This window comes from Gadus chalcogrammus, chromosome 15 (assembly GCF_026213295.1).
Source record: "Gadus chalcogrammus isolate NIFS_2021 chromosome 15, NIFS_Gcha_1.0, whole genome shotgun sequence".
Taxonomy (NCBI): Eukaryota; Metazoa; Chordata; class Actinopteri; order Gadiformes; family Gadidae; genus Gadus; species Gadus chalcogrammus.
In genome coordinates, this window is record NC_079426.1 from 3928542 (window position 1) to 3950553 (window position 22012).

Here is a 22012-nt window from a genome sequence, read left to right on the forward strand (position 1 = left end):
CCTTTTCTGTTGCTATTTCTTCCCTTTAGTACTCGGTGCTGCCTGTAAATTGATGAGGCCGTTCGGAGGAGAGAGGAAATACAGAGTGTGATTTTATGATTCTCATTAACCTGCCTCGTAGAGCAGAAAGAATAGGGAGGCACCGAGAATGGATCTTGTAATCGTGTGTTGGTGTGTGTGTGTTTGTGTTTGTTGTGTGTTTTTTGGTGTGCATGTGTGGTGGTGTTCACAGATGTGTTTATAAGTGTGTGTCTGTATTTTTGGGCATTTCTACCTGTGTATGTGTGTGTGTGTGTAAAACGTTTGTGTATCCTTGTGTGGCTAAACAAAGAGTTTACATTGAAACACTTGAAGTGGAAAATATGTGAAAGGTTAGTTCTCTGCAACTGTAAATAATAAATAGTTGAATCTTCATTTTAACGAGTGGGCAAGTGTGTGCGTGTGTGTGTTTGTGTGTTGGAGTGTGTGTTTGTCGGTGTCGGTGTCAATGTTTGTGTGTGTGTGAGTGTGTGCGCGAAAGGTTGTTTCAAGGTTATATCTTTGCCTGAGAGCAATTCAGAGATGTTTGGAATCCTACCCACAATTCTCTCTCTCTTTCTCTCTCTCTCTCTCTCTCTCTCTCTCTCTCTCTCTCTTTCTTTCTTTCTTTCTTTCTTTCTTTCTTTCTCTCTCTCTCTCTCTCTCTCTCTCTCTCTCTCTCTCTCTCTCTCTCTCTCTCTCTCTCTCTCTCTCTCTCTCTCTCTCTCTCTCTCTCTCTCTCTCTCTCTCTCTCTGCCGACCAACCTCCTGATATAAGATGACTCTCAACACCTTTCTAAATGCTAAATAGCTTTGCTAATGCATCTTGGAATGTGTCAGTTATTTGTATATGCAAATCAAACACTGTAATCTCTAATTCCCCCCCACAGTGCTTAAAGGTCATTCTTTGTTTATCGAGACAATGTTGTGAAGGAACATGCTCCATAATTCACATTAGCAGATGATCATTCTTATTTTTGAATGCCTGCCATGGTTTTTTTTTTCTGGTGATATCCTTTGGATATTATAATATTGATTATGAAACTGATCAAAAGTGGACGCTTTAAAATCGTAAACCTATATGCTGCTGACGGCGCATGAGTTAAACACGTGTTTTTTTTAAAACTCTCCATGCACGGACATGTCACAATTGACCCTGACAGCATTTGGCAATGCAAGTGAGAATGTGTGGACTCCTCCCTCTGTAAAATGGAGGCACAGAGAAGGGAAGAAGCAGTCCACTCGTTCATGCAGGGAGACCTGATTATGTCAGAGCAGGACGTCTGAATTAGGTTGTTATAAAGAACTGTGCTTACCCCAGTACTTTCAGATAAACCAATTCCTCTATTTTATCATTTCAAGTCTTCCTTCTGGTTTGGCTTTAAACGTGGCTACTATATTTATTTTTTCCTGATTTATTTTAGCCTGCCCTTTTTTTTTAAATGTCCCTGTGTTAATTAATGTATGTTGTCAGGCGCTACTGCTCGGGTCATTGTGGTGAATGAGGATTTTCAGCACTGACTCAAAGAACAAATCACTGTCAATTAGGGAGCCAGCTTCCCTGGGGCTTCCCCGCTCTGTCTGGAGAACACACTGCCACTTTGCCTTAAACATTGTTAACAGGAAGCGAGTGACACATTAAACATGCATGCTAAAAATATCCCGCGAATAAACCAATTTTTTGGTTGGCATATGCTGCTTCTCTGAATTTCTTGTTTGCCTGGACCCGCAGGGATAAAAAAAAAAAACACGATGGTGTGTTCTGGATAGTGCAAAAGCAGAGCGATAGCTTATTGGTGGAAACCGTCGCAGGGAAGGTGAGTTCCTCCCATCGTCTTGGCTGAACGGTCTGTTCTCCTCTGCGGGAGGACTGTGGTTCATTGAATATATCTTACACACACACGCCTGACAGGCTAGATCTCCGCCCCGTGAGACACAGAGCCCTCTGTGGTTCAATCCCTCAACATGTAAGCTCTTTGTTGCGGTGCGGTGTGATAAACATAAACATAACGATAAACATAGGGGAGGACGTTTCCGTTCATAACAAGCAGCATGAAGCAGCATAGCGTGAAAGACGGATAAACTGGTAGTGGCGCGTGTGGAATTCTTTAATTTGACCGCTTTATTTCCGATGCTTATCCTAGTCACTCTTTTCTCAGATGCTAATGTTCTTGTTGGGCAGCGTTGGGAATTAGGACACCTGTGGTTCACCCCTGCCTATGGGTTCAAACAGGCCTTATTAAAACCGGGCTTTCAGGCTCATGCTTCATTGGCCTTACATCGTCTTAAGACTCAGACCTGAGTCAAAAGTCGCCACTGAGTCAATGGCGATCATTGTGGGCGAAAGTGGCAGAACCGTGATGCCAAGGTGTTTTTGAAAGACTTTTTTAATAAGTCAGCATGTTTATCGCTCTAATTTTAGAGGATGCCTCCGAATCCATCCATCCAGGCCATCGATTTGGTGCCACGTCAGCATATTCACGGGACCCTCCAATCTCGCCCGGTCTGTTCGTTAGGAGAAGTTATCAAAGGCTTTGCTCATCAGAGGTGTTTTGATTAAAACAGAATTGCCTCCAGACACCCATAATTGAGTGTTAAGACAGGCCACGGTATAAACATAGTGGTAATGGACAGCCTCCAGCCACCAGGAGAAGGGAATAAACCGAGGCCTTAGTGTAAGGAGAGTTTCAGGGGGCTCTGTTCGCTCTGCTTGGAATGTCAAATGAAGTCTGTATTTAATCTCTGGCACCGCCACTGAAGAAAAGTGGATGACACTCTTCATAATTATGTCAGGTGCCATCAGTCAGCTGCATGGCTTTATTATAAAGTTGACAGGTGTTTTTTGATTAGGAACCCACTGCTGACTCAAGGATTTCGCTTTCTGTCCCTGACCATCCCAGATGATGCTATGTCATTATTTAGAAATTACAGTACAAATTGTTTTGGCCGCCGCAACACTTGCGTTTTGTAATTAGCGGCACTGTGGTTTGCTAATTACGATAGGACTTGCCCTGCTAATTAGGGTACAGCAAAGCCTGTACCGGTACACAAGGTTCAAGGGATGTAGGAGTGACACGGAGCACTGAGATGAGGTCAGACAGAGCTATGTTCCATCATCATCAGTCTTCTACAGACGGTATTTAACACCATTTATTGTACCATATTTCAAAGTGACGTTGGCAAAAATGTGCAGGACCAGGATTAAGCTTCTAAAAGTCTGAAGCGGTTGTCAAAGTTGCCATAATCGGGTGTAGTTAGGTTGCAGACCTTTAAATGGCGCGGCTTACAACATGAAACAAAAGGGCCCGCTATTGATTTTCTCGGCGTCTCGCTTTGGCACCATTTAACCCCTTCAACGCCTGGACATTTTAGCATTCAGTTTTTAATGAGCACGCTATTGATTTGTTACACATATATACGTCTTCTGGCACGACATTGCAAACGTCAGCTTAAACAGTTATTTGCCACTCGTGAGCTGCCCCTAGGGCAACAAGACCCTCCCCCCCTCGCAGCCTGGGGCAAGTCCCGAGCGTGGAGCTGCACCGACCCCTCGACCCACTAGCTCTCCTAGCAGCCAGAACCCATTGACTGGAAAATCACATCTTCTCATCCCGCGTCCACTGACCTACCCCCCCTCCCCCCCCCCCAAACCCACATATGACACTCCTCCACCCAATCCCTTGGGCCTGAAGTCAGTGAGGCAGCTGGGAAAGGCGGGCGTCTTCAGTGTGGATCCACCAGCATGGAACCAACACTGCATATAGATCAGCCTCAAGAAGGGCCGGGGACAGCCCTGGACCCCACCGCGGAGTCCCCCTCAGCGCCAGGGCTTTGGCCTTGGGGAGGGCGTGGGTCTCATGACTGCGTGGGTCCCCTCACCGGCTCTCCGGGTCGGGCCTGATCCCAAGCCCTCCTACTGAATGAGGCGTGTTCCACCGCCCCGCTATAGTTTGCCCCCCCCCACTTTTTGCCTCTGCCCTTCTCTTCCCCCGGCCCGGAGATGCAACAAGGACGGCACGGCGGAAGGCTAAAGATCAAGAGTCCTTTTCCAGTCTGAGTCCATCCTATTATTTCATATCTCTTCCCCTCTTAATCCCTGGCCGGCCGTTTTGCTCCCCAGCCTGCCCCCGCTGCTCACTGCTTAGCCAGCAGAACCGGGCCGCTGAGACGGCGCCGCCTCGCGTCCCGGCGCGTTGACACCCGCCTCATTTGCATACACATTGCACTGGCTCTTTGAAGATTGTGGAAAACGGGGGGGGGGGGGGGAAATAAATACCCAACAAATAGGGTCACCAAATGGACCTGGCCTCTATGCGGTCCCCCCCGCCCCCCACGCTGCGGCCCAAGGCTTGTGTTTACGATCCTCTCCTCGCACTGATTCATTACGGTCGGCCTGTGCAGTGCTATCCATGCATTTCAGAGGAGCTGGAGCGCTCGATAATAGAGCATAAGTAAGTAAACCTCGTTCAGAAGTATGTCATCAGACACCATCTGGGTTTTGATGTCAGCGCCGGTTGTTGTTACAGTGATGGACTTTACTTTGTGCATCTCGAACGAAGAAACAACAGCACACGCTAAAAGACAAACAATCATGGCCGTTCTCCCTGTAATCTTCGTCCTTTTGTTGTTGAGCATGTATGTTACTTTTGTGTGAAAGGGATGGACCGAAAACAGCTATTGAGTTGGTGTCACATGGTTTGTGCGTTTTATGTATGCATGGATGTTTAATGTAGAACAATAGTGAGTTGTGTGTCAGCCTACACTGAGGTAGAATTCCCGGGCTCTGTTCAGGTTCAGTAAAAGCGTGATATTTAGAAAAGACCATCTGGAATGGCTAATTAGCACAAGCAGGCACAGGACTAATGAGTGAAGACTGCTATCTGACTCAGCCCTGGATCTCAGCACAAAGAGAGAGACCCAAAACATGGCTGACTTTTATTTCCTGAACCTGGACTTCTGGTCCAGCCTGCTAATTAAATGGAGGGACTAGGAATTAAAGACAACAAGCTAACTATAGTCGACTGGTGGATAGCTGAGAGGGAATAATCCAGGCTCATTGTTTAAATGGGTTAATTAGTTGCTATTATCACTAATATCACACTCTGTAATTCCTCGTCTTTCCCGCTGTTTTTCTGGATACATGTCTGTCCACCTTAACTGTTGATTTTTTTAGCACCCCAAATATCTCAATTTAGCCCTGTAAATACCTGATAGATTGTCCCAGATTGATTTTGCATCGCTGTCTCATTGCGTGTTCCGCAGTAATCGAATGCTGGGTATCAGCACACCATCCATGGATGTATAATAGGATCGTTTATAGCACCCGTTGTGGGCCTATCTCTTTGGTGCTACCCATGGCATTCAAGATGGAGACACGCTAGCTGCTTCGTGTCTCATTTAGTGGTGGTAATCTGCTGCCCCCAAGTGGTAAAAGAACAAAGTGTTTCACAACTAAATAGACTCCCCGAAAAATGCAGATTACTTTCAGTTCAACCTTTTTCAATGCATATATTTTTGAAACAATAATATTATGACTTCTCATTTCTCGTGGCTCCTTTGCATGATAAATCATTACAATTGTCAGCGATCAATTATTGTTATCATTTCAATACAAAATAATTTTAAATTCGGATCTGATAATTACCTCCCCCCCGCTCCTGCTACAAATATATTTCAATGCATCTTCTGCTCTGTCTAGTAAAACAGAGTGAAGGTATTGTCATTTATTTGCTATTTAACTTACATTTCTCTTTTTTTCTATCCACCCTACACTTAATCTTTTTTTGACTGTATGTTTATTTGCGAGTCTGTGTGTGTGCGTGGAAGTACGTGAGTGTGTAAGTGAGTGTGTGCATAATAAATCAAAACCAGAATGTGTATGTTTCTGTGTGCATGCATGCGTGCGTGCGTGTGTGTGCGTGTGCGTGTGCGTGTGTATGTTTTAACCCATGTTTGGACTGTCCTGCAGGCAAGGGTCCCGAGACTATATTTGCGGGTCAGAATCTGAACGATAATGAGTGGCATACGGTGCGCGTGTTCAGGAGAGGGAAGAATCTGCAGCTGACCGTGGATGACCTGACACCCGTGGAAGGTACTTGTTATCAGCCATGGCGCTATAGCGCAGTTCCCTCTCTCACTCCCTGGCCCGTGGGGAGTGATATCACTCCTCACAGGACACTGTGTGTTGGCTTATCGTTATCTAGGTAAGACGACGTGTCGTTGGATTGGATGTTGTCATGGGTTTAAATCTGATTATTTTACGTTAATTAATGTTGATCACAATAATTCACAGAACATTCAACACAAATGTGTTATTCAACAGATATTGTACCAGAGTATTGTCATTTGTATTATTCTTCTTGGATTCTATTACAGTTCAGCAGAACTAACAAATGAAACCCCTCATTGCATCCAACCACCGCCTCCCTCTCTCTCTCTCTCTCTCTCTCTCTCTCGCTCTGGCTCTCGCTCTCTCGCTCTCTGGCTCTCTCTCTCTCTCTCTCGCTCTCTCTCTGGCTCTCTCTCTCTCTGGCTCGCTCGCTCTCTCTCTCTGGCTCTCTCTCTCTCTCTGGCTCTCGCTCTCTCTCTCCCTGGCTCTCGCTCTCTCTCTCTCCCTCTCTCTGGCTTTCTCTCTCTCTCTCTCTCTCTCTCTGGCTCTCTGGCTCTCTCTCTCTCTCTCTCTCTCTCTCTCTCTCTCTCTCTCTCTCTCTCTCTCTCTCTCTCTCTGGCTCGCTCTCTCGCTCTCTCTCTCTCTTTCCCTCTCTCTCTTCCCTCTCTCTCTCTGGCTCTCTCTGGCTCTTTCACCCCCTCCCTCCCCCTCTCTCCCCCTCCCTCCCCCTCTCTATATCACTCTCTCACCCTCTCTCCTCTCCTCACCATCCCTCTCCATTATTTCCCTCTCCCTCTCTTTCCCTCATCCCTCCTCGTACCACCCTCCCCATCTCCCTCCCTCTCACCCCCACCGTCCACCGTCTCCCCCCCCCCTGTCCCTCCCCTCTCTCCCACCCCTCGTCCCGTCGCCAAAAGGTCAAATGGCGGGGGACCACTCTCAGCTGGAGTTCCACAACATCGAGACGGGCATCGTGACGGAGAAGCGCTTCATGTCCATGGTGCCGTCCAACTTCATCGGCCACCTGCAGGGCCTGACGCTCAACGGCATGCCCTACATCGACCTGTGCAAGAACGGCGACATCGACTACTGCGAGCTCAACGCCATGATCGGCTACAAGAACATCATCGCCGACCCCGTCACCTTCAAGTCGCGCGCCAGCTACCTGACGCTGACCACCCTGCAGGCCTACTACGCCATGCACCTCTTCTTCCAGTTCAAGACCACCTCGTCCGACGGCCTCATCCTCTACAACAGCGGCGACGGCAACGACTTCATCGTGGTGGAGCTGGTCAAAGGGTGAGCGCTCGCTGGCGTGCGGCGGTCTGGTGGCGTTGTTTTGTTCTTTTTGTTCTTTGATGTGGGAGTCGGGGGCGGAAGCACGTATGCTTTCCAACCGAGGAGACGGGGAGACGGGGGGGACGGGGGGGGGGGGGACGCGAATGAGTGGGATTCCCGCCTGTGGATGGAAGGGAGCGTTATGTAACTATTCAAATGGTTTCTTATCACCTTTGTGCCAGACTGTGTTTTCATTGAAAAGCCTTTCAGCGTTTCCATTAAGTCCTTATTAAGGGAGCCGTCAATACCTGACAGGCTGCTGAAACCAGCTGAAACCAGCTGAAACCAGCCGCAGTCGGGTCTCCCACCAATAGCCTGACAGAAACTTATCGAAACCCCAGTAATGTATTCAAAGTAAACAGAAAATGCATGCTAGTTCATGTATTCCGGCTATTTCCAGAGTCAGGACTTAGTTATTCAGCTCAGCCCACGCTGGGAAGTACCTTCTCCCTTTGCATAGTTCCCTTATCTCTCCTGGAGACTGTTATTCGAAGACACACACTCACACCAAACACACACACACACACACACACACACACAGCCATCCATACATTCATACATACTCCCACACACACACACATCCATTCAAACATACATACCGGTACTCCCAGATACACACACACATACTTACGCACACACACGCACACGCACACACGCACGCACGCACGCACGCACGCACGCACGCACGCACGCACGCACGCACGCACGCACGCACGCACGCACGCACGCACGCACGCACGCACGCACACACACACTAACTCTCAGACACACACAGACACATACACACTGAACACACACACATACTCCCACGCACACACTCACACGCAAGCATTCTGTCCATTTGTGTTTGTTTTCTGCCCCCTCTTGGTGGTTTTGTGTAAGTGCTGATTGACTAGAAAAGAGAATGAAGTATGAGAACCAAACAGTTGCTTATAATTTCAGTAAAGCAAATACGTGTGTCTCAGATCATTATTAAAGCGACTTGACCTGAAGGCTTTTTGCCATTATTCATTATTAATGGCAATTATGGCTTAATTATAACCGGTAATCCCCGAAAATAGGTCATCCATTTAAACATGAATTTCTGAACATCACTCGTTGCAGTGGTGTCTCCAACGTGCTCCTCACCATAGTTTCCTAATCCCGTGTCCCCGGCACCTCTCTCCCCCGTGCCGGCCATCTTGTGTGTGTCCCCCCCAGGTACCTGCACTACGTGTCCGACCTTGGGAACGGGGCCCACCTGATCAAGGGCAACTCCAACAAGCCCCTGAACGACAACCACTGGCACAACGTCATCATCTCCCGGGACACCAACAACCTGCACACGGTGAAGATCGACACCAAGATCACCACTCAGACTACCAGCGGGGCCAAGAACCTGGACCTCAAGGGTGGGTGGTGGGCCCGGTCCCACTCTGATTCACCGGTCACGTGCGTGTGTGCGTGTGTGGGTGTGTGCGTGTGTGTGTGTGCGTGTGTGTGTGTGTGTGTGTGTGTGTGTGCGCTTGCGTGGGTGTGGTTGTGCTTATTTATCATCATGGGAGCTGGTTGATGTTACTTGTCTATCTATTTGAGTAAAATATATGAAGAGGTAATCTGAAGAAATTTGTGAAATGTTAAAGGTTTTTGTTTTAGATTACTGATTTTCTTTCTCGCCATTGATTGAGAAAAGGCCCGAAATTGAATTATAAATGAGTAAAGAACTAATATTTTGTCAATTTTGAGTAGAGCAATAAATGATTAATTCCCTGTGATCCTCAACAAAGATAATACGACCCACAGTTTGTGATAACACAACAATTCAAAAACAATAATAAACAATCAATGCATGCTCTTATTTAGGTTGCTTCTTTAATGACAAATGGTAAATAGTTCATTCAATGTTGCATCCCTCTACCTCTCCCTCCCCCAACAACAGGCGACCTTTACATCGGCGGCGTGGCGAAGGAGATGTTCAAAGAGCTGCCCAAACTGGTGCACGCCAAGGAGGGCTTCCAGGGCTGCCTTGCCTCTGTGGACCTGAACGGACGCCTGCCCGACCTGATGTCCGACGCCCTGGACTGCGTGGGTCAGATCGAGAGGGGATGTGAAGGTGGGTGAGCCCTCACAAAGACCACTAGAGGGAGCTGTGATCCCTCGTACAGAAATTAAATAAACCAAAAATAAAAAATATACTTTCACATTTATGCAAAAAATCGAAAAGCACTCTCGGAGGCCTTATTGTTTCCAATTTTTTTTAAAAGCCATTAGTGTTCTGCAGTATTACCTAGAGTGAGGTGACAGTATTTTTGTCCTGCCAGGCTCATAGTCACCCAATGAACACATTTGGTTGATTTAAAATCCTCCCCCACTTGTGTGGACATCATGGGGACACACACACACACACACACACACACAAGCACACGCGCGCACACACCTATACACACATCTATATACACACAAACACCTATAAACACACAAACACCTATAAACACACAAACACACACTCTCATATACCTGTGCACACACACAAACACACACCTATACACACACACACACACACACACACACACACACACACACACACACACACACACACACACACACACACACACACACACACACACACACACACACACACACACACCTATACACCTATACACCTATACACCAAACCACACCCACCCAAACACACTACAGTCTGCACGGTACCCCCTGGGCATTTAATTGAACGTCCGTTAAGTGTGTTTGCGGGCCGTTAGAATGCATCAGGACCTGGCACGCCCCGGCCCCCCCCACGGCTCCGCTGTCGCTTGGCCCCACTCAGAGGGGGCCCCCCCGACGCAGGGCGCGAGCCAGTGTTTATTTCCCCGTCGCCCCTCATTGTGCTGCCACTATATGCATGTTTTCCTTCGTTTTCTCCTCCCTCTCTCTCCCTGGGATCTGAGTGCGGGCCAGTAGCGGCGCTGCTGAAATATGGATGAGGTCTTTGTTGCATGCATGAATATTATTATTATTCCATCCCTCCAAGTCGTATGTTTTTCCCACCGGTCTCCCAGACAACATTTGATTTATCCCTCGGTGTCTTTCACTCGGGTTTCGTCGCGCGTTCCTCAGTGTCATCCCCGATGTGCCTCTTTCATCGCCCCCGTCGTCGGTGATCATGTCGCGGCGACGACGGATCGATTCGCGAGGGGTTATGAACTCGCGCTCTGGCGTGGTGTCACCGCATCGGAGTGACGTCTTATTACCCTCTCTCCGTTCACCCGATAGAATCGATATATTCATAGATCACGTTACTACCCCCCACCACGGCTGCGTTGCAGAGAACGAGGGTCCCCTCTTTGATCAGGACTTTCCCCCCCAAACACCTTCTCACTCAATCTACAACTAACATTGGTATACTTTGCCCTTCTTCCCCCTTCTGTCTTCCTCTCTGCGTAATGTTGCACTCAAAGTTCCATTGCCCAAAGCGGACCTACAAGGTAGATGGTTTGTTCTGTTTGATGGAGAGTCTGGTGCCCTAGTCCCCCCTCCTCCCCCCCTCTCTCCTCTCCTCCTTCCCCCCTGTTGCATCTACAGTGCGTCCACTTTGTCTTCCCTCACTCCCGACCACGTCTCCTTGAGCTAAATGACTATTCAGCGTGCCACCCACTCACTCACTCACTCACCCGTCAGAGGGTACTGGGGCGGGCAGCCCTAGGAATACAAGGATCACTTCATCATCTTGTATCAGCGCCTTTGGGCCCCCCTCCCAACCATCCCCCACTCTGTGTATGCTGGTAGCACAGTCCCCTCACTGGATGTATACTGAGATCACATATTCACAGTTTGTTTTTTGATGGTTGATAGTTTTGCATGATGAAATATGTGCGTTGCAGTAATTGCGTGTGTTTTTTTGGATTGTAAATGGAGAAAAGGTGAGATTGTGCCATATGTGCCATGCGTTATTCTGCTATCTTTTTTTTATTTTTTATTTTAATTATTTGAAGTTATGTTCCGTCTTTAACCAATCCTAAACTAAATAGGAGAATCTGATAAAAGTGAAATTGGTGTCATTGTACGCTCTATTGGCACCCCTTATTACACCCCCTGATACGTTTTGTAGCAACATTCGCTGTACCAAGACCAACAATAACTATGTGAGCACATGCCAATCGTGCCATGGTTAATTGTAAAATCGATGCCAAATGTTTGCGACATAAGGGGAAATAAATCAGTTCCGTTAAATCGAATATAACCGAGCGTCACCAAACATACCAAACATTCTCCTTTCATTCATTTTTCATGAAGAAATCCCAAAACCAAACAAATAAATATAATAAACCACAACAGCCGCCCGCGTGCTAAACCCTTGGCTGCATTCCAACTGCCATTCCTCCCTGACTCCGGGGGCGTTCAGTACGAGAGCCCAGACAGAAACACGGACACCACTGCGCCGCACTAGTTCAGTTACAAACCCCTCTGCCGGCGCTGCCCCGACTGACACACTGACAAATGGAGCGTCGGCCTGACGGATGGACCCATTGACAGTGTGACGGGAAACTAAACCAAACGGACCGCTGAAGACATGATGCCGGAGCGCCGCCTGACTTTGAACGCTGCGGGCAGTGCGAGCACGCGTGTCGTGTGCGCGGGGCTCCGGGGAGGGGGCGTCCGTTGTCCCATACTAATGCGGGGCCCCCTCACAGCTGGGGACGGCATAATGAGGGGCCGAGTACGGAGCCCTGTTTTCGCCGGGGCCACTTTAAAGGGAGTGGAGGCCACAAAGCACAGCGGAACAATGCAAAACTTTAAAGTGGACCGAGGGGACGTCGCACTGCATCGTTTAAACCCGACATGAAAAGAGGCGTTCAAGCACATTTTAATGCCGTGCTTGGTCCTATTGTAGTGGGTACTTGTCGCCGTGTATTTAGCATAAGAAAGATAAATAGAGCTCACTTCCATTAATGGTGGTTCGTTCTCAATTGTGGCAATGTAACAGTTTCAAATATACTTTGGTTCCTATTTTTATGTTTTTAGGTGTCTGTATGGCCACTTATACATAGTCATTCACTTTATCAGTGTGTGTGTGTGTGTGTGTGTGTGTGTGTGTGTGTCGGTGTGTGTTCGCGTCACTCTACGCTTTCACTATCCTGTGTTGCAACACTGTTGTGCTTTTTGATTTAATCTGTCCTGTGTGGGCCATTTGATTTCAGCATCCTGTCAAACCACAAACAAACAAACACGCCGAAACAATGCCAGCTGCTGCAATTGAACCGAATTCAAATGTCTGACTGCAAACGGGTCCAGGCAAGGCTTTATCAGCCTCCTACTGTATCACTTGGCTAACTCCTCGCTCGTCTGTCTGTCTCTGTGTGTTTGTGTGTGTGTGCGTTTGTATGTGTGTGTGTTTGTGTGTGTTTGTGGCTGCCCAGGCCCCAGTACCACCTGCCAGGAGGACTCCTGTGCCAACCAGGGGGTGTGTCTCCAGCAGTGGGAGGGCTTCAGCTGCGACTGCAGCATGACGTCGTTCGGCGGACCGCTGTGCAACGATGGTAAGCCCCCCCCCCTTTCGGTCACTCGACCTACGACAGGTCCGCTGTGTGATGATGCGTGTGTCAGCCAAGGGATGGTTGGACGAGTGCCAATGTTGAGCCTTTGGATCGACCGCCTTTGCTCAAGCCTCACAATGTCTTGTTGTTGTTGTTGTTGTTGTTGTTTGTCTCGGCGCCAGTACGGTTTGGGACCCGTACGAAACACGCTGGGCGTTCTTAAGGGGCCCCTGCTTGGGCACCAGGTATGAGGCGGTATTCACACTGTAATGACGAGTGACACCTGTGACATTTCAAGTGGGCGTGTCCGTTCCCGATGCACTATGGGTTGCAATAGCCCACCCGGCGTTGGTTCTACGTCGTACCTGCAGTGAAACAGGGGCCCTTTCGGTCCACTCCTATGACTGAGTGGAGTGGCTCTGTGGTTACCACTGCGGGTTGGCAGTGAGGAAGTCTTTGGGTTTGAAGCGGACAGGAACCTTCCTGTGAGTTCTACAGCGCGTCTACCCTGTGGTCATCACGTCTGTTGCTTCCCTACGGGGGCTTCTCCTCTATAAGCAGAAGACCGACTGTTTTATTCAATATTGTTTCATTGAAACAATAAGGACGTGGGCCATCTGCTATCTATGGACAGATGCTCTACTGGAGCCGTCCTTAATTGTGCTCACAGACTTACTACTTGCTTCTGTTCTAATCCCCTTTTGCGTTGGCGTTGGATGACTAATAGTGTTGGCATCAAAGGGGGAACAGGGTATTATCTAAAACCTACCACTAGGGGGAGCTGTGCACATAAAGGGAAATCGAATCTCGCAAACTGAATGTGGACGTTCAGTGCAATGCACAGGAAAACACACATACTCCCCCACTGCACACACACACACACACACAGACTGGAACGCACACACAGACTGGAACGCACGCACGGACTGGCACAAACACAGGCACGCACTCATTTAGTTTTACTTAATGCAACATTGGAAAAGTTCTGCTTTATTAATCTCTCTTAAAGGCTTAGGCCTGGGCCGAGCCGGGCTGCTTTGGACTCTCATTAATGTTAATACGGCCACTGATAGAACTGGGGTAATATCCGAAGCACCTGGGCAAAGCAGGCTAGTTCCTCATGTCAAATATGCACAGGGGGATCGCTCCGGTCATTATTATATTCGGCGGCCGCAGCACACCGTGGGGGGGAGGGGGGGAGGGGGGGACGGGGGGATTGGGGGGAGGGGGGGATTGGGGGGAGGGGGGGCTTGGGTATGAAGTAAAGAGCGGAGGAGAAACAGAAGGAGTGGGCACTCGGAGATGAGACGGCACGAAAGGCGGCGGCGGAGACGGCGTTCCGCTAAATGTTAATGCATTCCGAGGAACACCGCGGCCAGAACGACCAGACCCTCGTCGTCCCCCCTTTCCTTCAAGAGATGGTGTTAATAGATTCAAACCCGCCGTCTTCCCAGCCAGCCCCAAATATATATATATATATATATATATATATATATATATATATATATATATATATATCCGAGCCGGCGACGATAACACTGAAAGGATCTTCTGTCGGCGGGGAGTGAACGCAGGACGTAATGGTGTCCTCCCGCTCCAACCTTACGCCACCCCTCATCTCCAACCCTCTCCCCCCCCCATCTCCCCCCTAACTCCCACGCCCCCCCCCCCCACCCTGACTTCATACAGTCACCCTCTCTGCGCTTGGATCAGCGGAATACAGAAACACAGAGAAAGGTCGGAGGTGTCGAGGAATACATTACCGACGGCGGCGGGCTCCTTCTGAACCGCACCAGGTGCATTAAGATAGAGGGGGGGGGGGGGGGGGGGGGAAGAGAGGAGGCCTTGCTTTCTCTTCCTTGTCGTACGCAGGCAGCGTGTGCGAGGGGCGTGCTTAATGCGACAGGAGCTGAGACGCAGCACATGGACATAAACATGAGTGCACAGCGTACATGCATGACACCCTGTGCATGCAATATGCATAAGACCCTTTAGCTGAGAGTGTAGTTTGTGTGTTTGTGTTGTTTTTATCATTCATATTCATCAACGTGCAACAATAACACAGACACACACACACACACACACACACACACACACACACACACACACACACACACACACACACACACACACACACACACACACACACACACACACACACACACACACACACACACACACATACACACACACACACACACACAAACATGACCTCTCCATCATCACACAGCGCATGTTGGTATACCAGTGACGGCAGCCAACCCAAGCGGTGCTTGCGGAACGCCCTCGTAGGAACAAACCAGGAGATGTTTGCCCACCGCTGGCCCTGATTGGAGCTCCTGGGAATGGAGTGAGGAGCAGAAGAAGGGGACATCTTCAAGTAGAATACATCACATTTGTAGGATGTATTTGCATGAGCAGGAACGCAGGCGACAGCAGTGTACATGTCCCACCGTCTCAGAGGAGGTAACGGAGTTGAGGTCTGTCCCTCGCTCGCTCTCTCGCTCTCTCGCTCTCTCACTCGCTCTCTCTCTCGCTCTCTCTCCCGCTTTCGCTCACGCTCTCTCGCTCTCTCGCTCTCTCACTCGCTCTCTCTCTCGCTCTCTCTCCCGCTTTCGCTCACGCTCTCAATCTCTCTCCCTCCCTCATTCTGTTTCACTCTCTCTCTCTCTCTCTCTCTCTCTGTATCTCTTTCCCTTGCTCTCTCTGTTTTTTTCTCTCTCTCTCTCTCTCTCTCTCTCTCTCTCTCTCTCTCTCTCTCTCTCTCTCTCTCTCTCTCTCTCTCTCTCTCTCTATCACGCTCTGTTTCTATACCTCCTCATCTCCCTCTGCCTCTCAATCTCTCTCTCCCCCTCTCTCCCCTGCTCTCTCTCTCTCTATCCCTCTCTATATCTTTCTGTCTCTCTCCCTCCTTTTATTACTTCTCAGATGTAGTATGAACTCCATCTCCCATGGTGGCGTACACACTGGGAGGCTGTCAGTCACCCGCCCATAGAACAGATAGTGCCATCACATTGTTGCCCTGGAATGCTGATGAGAAGCATTTCATCCATCATTCATTTGAATCATCGTCAGGAGTTTGGCGCATGTAATATAGCATTCTTATTTCAGCAAGCGTGTATTTTTGACGGGTTTTGGTTTGGTTGAAGCCAAACTAGTAAATTGTTCAATTTATTAGAGCAATTGCTTGCTAGCCCTATGGAGATTTTCATCTATTACAACACCTGTGTCATTGTGATTGAAAAAACCCAACTACCAGATGGTCAAGGATGATTACCATACATATGTCTGGAATTAACTCTGAATTAACGGAAATGGGATGGTTTGAAATCGGCCAGGAAGTCAGAAACCAATCAGTGGGCAGCAGTCACCAGGTTCTTGCCTGCCTAGCAACGCCTCAGCCTTGGTTACCAGACAGGATTATTTTTGAAAGCCAGGCAAAGACCATTACACAATTATTTTAGAATGGCAGTGGAGAGAGGAAGAGTGCGGTGGGTGAACAGTAAACTTTAATACTCAAGTTCGTTGGCAGCATTGGCAGTTGCAATGTTTTCATCAGCGTCTCACAGTAGTTATGTTGAGTCTCTGAGTCGTCCTCGTCCCATTCACCTGACAAAACGTTCACGGCCTCCGGTGAGCGGCTGAGCTGATTCCAGCAGGCGTGGTGGGTTGTGTGTGCTTTGTGTGTGCTCTTGTCCTCCCCGTGTTCCACGTCCCCTCCGATTGAGAACAATAGTTGAGAGTTTGTCATAACAATGCGGCTTTTCCTTAATATATGCAAACCTTGAATCTGGTTCAATTCAGCAGTAAAGTATCCATTGATGAGTTAACAGTAAGAGGAAACGACACGAGATTCATCTTCGAGAAACCACATTTCTAGTTTCCAGTAGATATTATATAACCGGTATGGGAACAGCGGGCATGAGTGTATGTTTGTGCAGTAGGCTTTGAATGTCATTAGTTTCAGAGAGGGAGACGACAGCTTGCAGAGACCAGATGGGCGCTATGGACTGTACTTATGTTTTTATAGCCATCATGTGTTTCTGCACTGAACTCAGATCACTTTTGCCGGTGAGTCTCTTTTCTATTTTCGGTTTCATATTAATACGTCTCCACTGCACTAAGCAGGCTCTCTGCAGTATCGAACAAACATCAAGATAACAAGCCCACATGCCGTGCTGGTTCCGTGCGCTCCACCGCAGACGTGCGTGTGTGTGCGTGTGCGTGCGTGTGCGTGCGTGTGCGTAGAGCGGTGCACGGCGAGCGTGCGCGTGCGTCTCGGTCCGCCCCACTCATCAGATTCGGGCTGGGGTTCAAGTTCTCCCGTGGGGGCCGTGGGGGCCGTGGAGGGTCTAAAGGGTTAATGCTCGCAGACAAAACAGGACGCCGCCGCTGCTTGCTGCTGTGCCAAAGTGGGTCGTGGAGGAGGACGGGCCCCCCGGGGGCACCCCCCCCCGGTCCTGGTCAGTGCCCCACGCGATCCCGGCAACGGCTCGTTGCCTCTCCCATTCTGTCTGGGAGCCAGGTCCTATTAGAGCCATGTCAATATTGTATCAACAGTGAATATTGCGTCTGGCTGGCTGTTGTTTCCGTCCAGGGTGGGGGGGGGGGGGGGCAAAGAGCAGGACCCCTTGTCCCTCAGGATCACTTTATTGCCTGAGTCTCAGAGGCAGCGGCGCTCAGCCCGACATGGTCTTTGTGCACTTGCGATCGTCGGTCACACAGCCTCCAGCGAGTTATGAAGCGCTGTGGACATAGTTTAATAAGAGAGGAGTGGAACAGATAAGAGACAAAGCGTCGGGAACCACAGGACAGACCGCAGGGGCCCAAAGGGGCCAAACAACCAGGGCGTTTTTTCAGAGCCAACCTAACCTGAAACAAACCACTTTAAATTGCTTTGTGTTAGCATTAGTCTCATGTTCACCTTAAAGTCCTAAAGGGAATGTGGATGTTTTTAGTTCTCGCCGTTCCATTAAGCGGTTACTTTTTAATGGACAATTATTTGGAGATGTTTACTTTCGAGGCCGAATTTGCATGTATTATGCATGTCGAAAACGCACACCAACAGAATAGACTAGACGTAATTGGTGAGAGAGCCCTTATTAGTGTTGAAAATGCATTGCACTTATCTTTGGGATGCTAAGCATGTCAGTTGGAAAAAAAATAATTAAGAATTAGGAAATTTTCATTTGTTCCATTTATTGGTTTGACATTTTAGCATTTCAGAGTTGGTTCGGAAATAATTGTGTTGATTGTGATGCAGCATTTCTTCATCAACACAAAGTTGACCGTTTTCTTTTCCAAACTCAGTTACTTTATTTAAATTTCTTTCGTCCTTCTGTCTCCTCGTCTCCTACCCAATTCAATCTCACCCCTACTCTTTCACACGATCACACACTCACACACAGAAGATTGCATGTCAATGAGAGAGAGACACACACACAAGCGGACGCTCAAACACCAAACACATACACACACACACGTCTGCGAAATAGAAGCACTTACACACACACATATCCTTGAAAGACACACACACACGCACACAAACATGTCTGTGAGAGACACACACACATGAAAACACACATATCTGTGTAAGAGACACACACACACACACACACACACACACACACACACACACACACACACACACACACACACACACACACACACACACACACACACACACACACACACACTCATGTCTGTGAGAGACTTGATACAAGCGCACACATATAGACACCATCACACACACACCAACAGTGCAGTCATGCCGGCGTTTGGGCAACTCGTCCCATTCCCCTACAGCCTGTCGTGCGAGGATAAGACCACTTAGTTTGGCTTCAATCAATACAACAGGACACCTAGTCCAACATTAGGGCTAGGGGGGCTCCGAGACGCCGGGGTAAACAACCCTTCGTCACGTGGAAGTAATGCGCCGTCTGACCCTAATTTGCCCCTCTTCTTCCTCTTTTGATGCAAGTCAGTGGAACAAATCTATGGCTCTGGATATATTTGGGCCTCTGCGTGTGCTGAACGCTTGGCCTAGCTTTCAGCGGCTTGTCGTGCCCCCAAGATAGGAGATGGAGGGAGGGAGAGGGAGAGAGGGGATGGGAGGGAGGGAGAGAGAGAGAGGGGATGGGAGGGAGGGAGGGAGGGAGAGAGAGGATGGGAGGGAGGGAGGGAGGGAGAGGACGTGGGTGAGGGAGGGAGGGAGGGAGAGCGAGAGAGAGAGAATCCTTTTTGAGGGTACTCATACATATCCACTTTAGCATGTCTGGATAATGCTAATAGATACTGGCATGGTCCCGACTGAAGTGTAATCCTACGCTGGACAGCCCAGAGCGACTCATGGACTTTACCAAGTAAAGTCATTTCAATTGTATCATTGTTAATGCATTTTTTTCTGCATTTAAACCTTGACCTTTGAACGACAGTGAATGATTCAAAGGTAAAATAATCGCGAATGTTTGAAAAGTCAAATATATCGCTCAACGGGAGCGACGTCGGTGGTCACCGGATCTTATTTTTATCAGCCATTGAATGACCACGACTATTTAGTAGTGTGATCTAAATTTTAATTTTAAGGCACATCATACATGAACCATGTTTTGAGCCTCAGGGGGGAATGAACTTTTCCCGGACTCCCTCTGAGTAAATGAGGGTGCGGGCAGAGCGAAGGATCGCTTCTGACAGGAATTAACACGACTATAATTAGACTACAAGTGCTGCGATGGTACGCACATAGAACAATCGGGCAGAACCTCACTAGGACCCCCCCCCCCCCCCCCCTCTACTTGAAGATGACAGCCTATGGTGTTGTGTGCTTTTATATTATTACATTTACATTTAGGGCCTTTAGAAGATGTTTTTAACCATTGCGACTTACAATAAGTACATTCGTCAGTAGAAAGAAAAACAACAATATAACCCTTTCCCTACACTAAGGATGTTCTTAGAAACTATTGCCAAGCACATACGCATACACAATAAATACGTTTTTTTATTTTTTATTATAGTTTTTAGATTGCTCGCACGTTTTCATGGTTTTTCGAATGCACAGCAACAACACATTCGGGCGAGGATATAGCAATGCTGGCAACGACGTCGTTAACCTTTTTAAATATGGCATGGCATGTCACAACACACACAACAATTAATGCCTTTAGTTTTAAATCCTAGCCTATGGTAACGATGACACTAACAACCTTCCTAATGTTATAATGTGATGAAAGAACGGATCGTAACACACGGTTAAACCTCTACTCTGCCCTTATGTGTGTCAGACACAATTAGTTAGTTTTATAGGCTGTACTGTAACATTAGAGAGATATATTGTTTTGTAGCCAAGGTAATATAAATATAGAGAAGAACGATTTAAAAGGGTTTGTTTAAGAGACATTGCATAGGTCTCTTTTGGTTGGGTTTGTTTCACACAGATGGAACAAACACAATCACATCCGCTATGACGAATGAAATGCATTAAACAATCCATTATAGCGACGCTTCCTATGTGTCCCATAGGCCTACTTCCTACAGCGCGTAGGCTATAACCTATACACAGAGAGCACACGGCTCCATTCCACACCGGTGCTATCGTGACTGATCTCCTCCGCTCCTATCGGGCGACGCTGCGTTCGGGAGGAGGCGGGTTCTCCAGACCCCGGGGCCCCCACCGTCGACCTCGTCGGCCACGCCTTGTTGGGCATGTCATCTCGCAATCCTTTTTTATCTCTCGCCGGTGGGGCCTCCCGACTTTTTTATCTGGAGCGGATGGGAGCTGGCTTCCTCTCACCTGTGAGTCGTCTGTCACACGCCTCGAGGTGTCCCCCGCTCCGTACGCACCAGATCCTGACGATTAGGTGTTAATTGGAAGATACACAGCGATGTCAGCGGGGGGGGGGGGGGGGGTTTGAACATTATGTACTGTAGGTACACACGGTGCGACTGTATGAAGACGGCTCGGCAACTGAAGCATCCCTTAGAGACGCGTTCTGCGGTGGTTTAAGTATGCATTGGTTTTTGACCTCGCAGCGTTGCATGATGGGTACGTTTTGGGGTTCGCCGACAGGTACGCCGCACCACGATGTATGTGAGTTACACCTGCTGTATGTTCAAACACGGCAACTGGATCGGGCTAGCTGTTAATCCAGAATAACATGCAGCTCTGAACAGTTTCCCCAAATATACACTATCTCCCACAAAATAAGAGTATAGCATAAGGAGACAAAAAAGGACTCACTGAATATACTTTGAGTTTGACGTGTCAGCACTTTACGTTCATAAATATTAGATATTGTATTACACACGCCTTGCGGTAAAACCAATCGCTTGTGGGTATATATGCTAGTTAGATACGTTCTATTTTAGTAATGTTGGTTTAACAGAAGTCAAACGTTATACGGATGCATCTATAAATGACAGTACGGACGAGTGCCTAGATTTCCGTCTCCCAGCCGAAAAAAAGGTCCCGGGTTTGATCGCCGGTGTCCAAAGCCGAACCTCTCGGTGTCCTTTAACAAGATGTCAAACCCCTAGCTGCTCATAACGACAAAAGTCGCTTAAAAGAAAATATCTTAAAAACATACATAAGGACAGTATCCGTTCCTAATGCAACGTCTTCATGGCTCTCGGTGCCTCGCTTGGCGTTCATTTGACCCCCCCTCCCCCAGCCCACCAACACAGCGAATGTGACATGCGCCCCAACTTCCGAGGATGCTGTAATTGGGGGCCCAGAGGGGGCTCGTTGAAGAGGAAATGAGAAGAAGAAGCTGTTGTTGTCCCAAAACACAATACTAATTAAAGTGTTGACTCATGGAACTGCGAAAACACCAGCCGCAATGAATACATCTGGGCGTGCGCGCGGTAAATAGAGGGGATTGAACGTGGCACCTGGGAGGCAGTGGGGCTGGAATCCCAAACAGCTCCCGTGCCGGGGCGGGTCTGTGGTGGAGGGGCCAGGGACTGCTGCTTTAAGTTCACAGGGTGTAATTAGAGCCAAAGTGAACGCATCTGCATGTCACACCACCAGGGGGAA

The 22012-nt window shown here is 48.4% G+C and overlaps 1 protein-coding gene across 1 annotated transcript in view; it reads left to right on the plus strand.

Moving 5' to 3' along the window:
* The window catches only part of LOC130404927 (neurexin-1a-like), a 188485-nt gene that overhangs the window by 99250 nt on the left and 67223 nt on the right, over positions 1-22012 (plus strand). The window contains exons 13-17 of the mRNA XM_056609876.1: positions 5987-6109; positions 7045-7426; positions 8666-8856; positions 9384-9557; positions 12862-12981. Coding sequence (XP_056465851.1) covers positions 5987-6109; positions 7045-7426; positions 8666-8856; positions 9384-9557; positions 12862-12981 — 990 coding nt within the window. The remainder of the gene's footprint in view (positions 1-5986; positions 6110-7044; positions 7427-8665; positions 8857-9383; positions 9558-12861; positions 12982-22012) is intronic.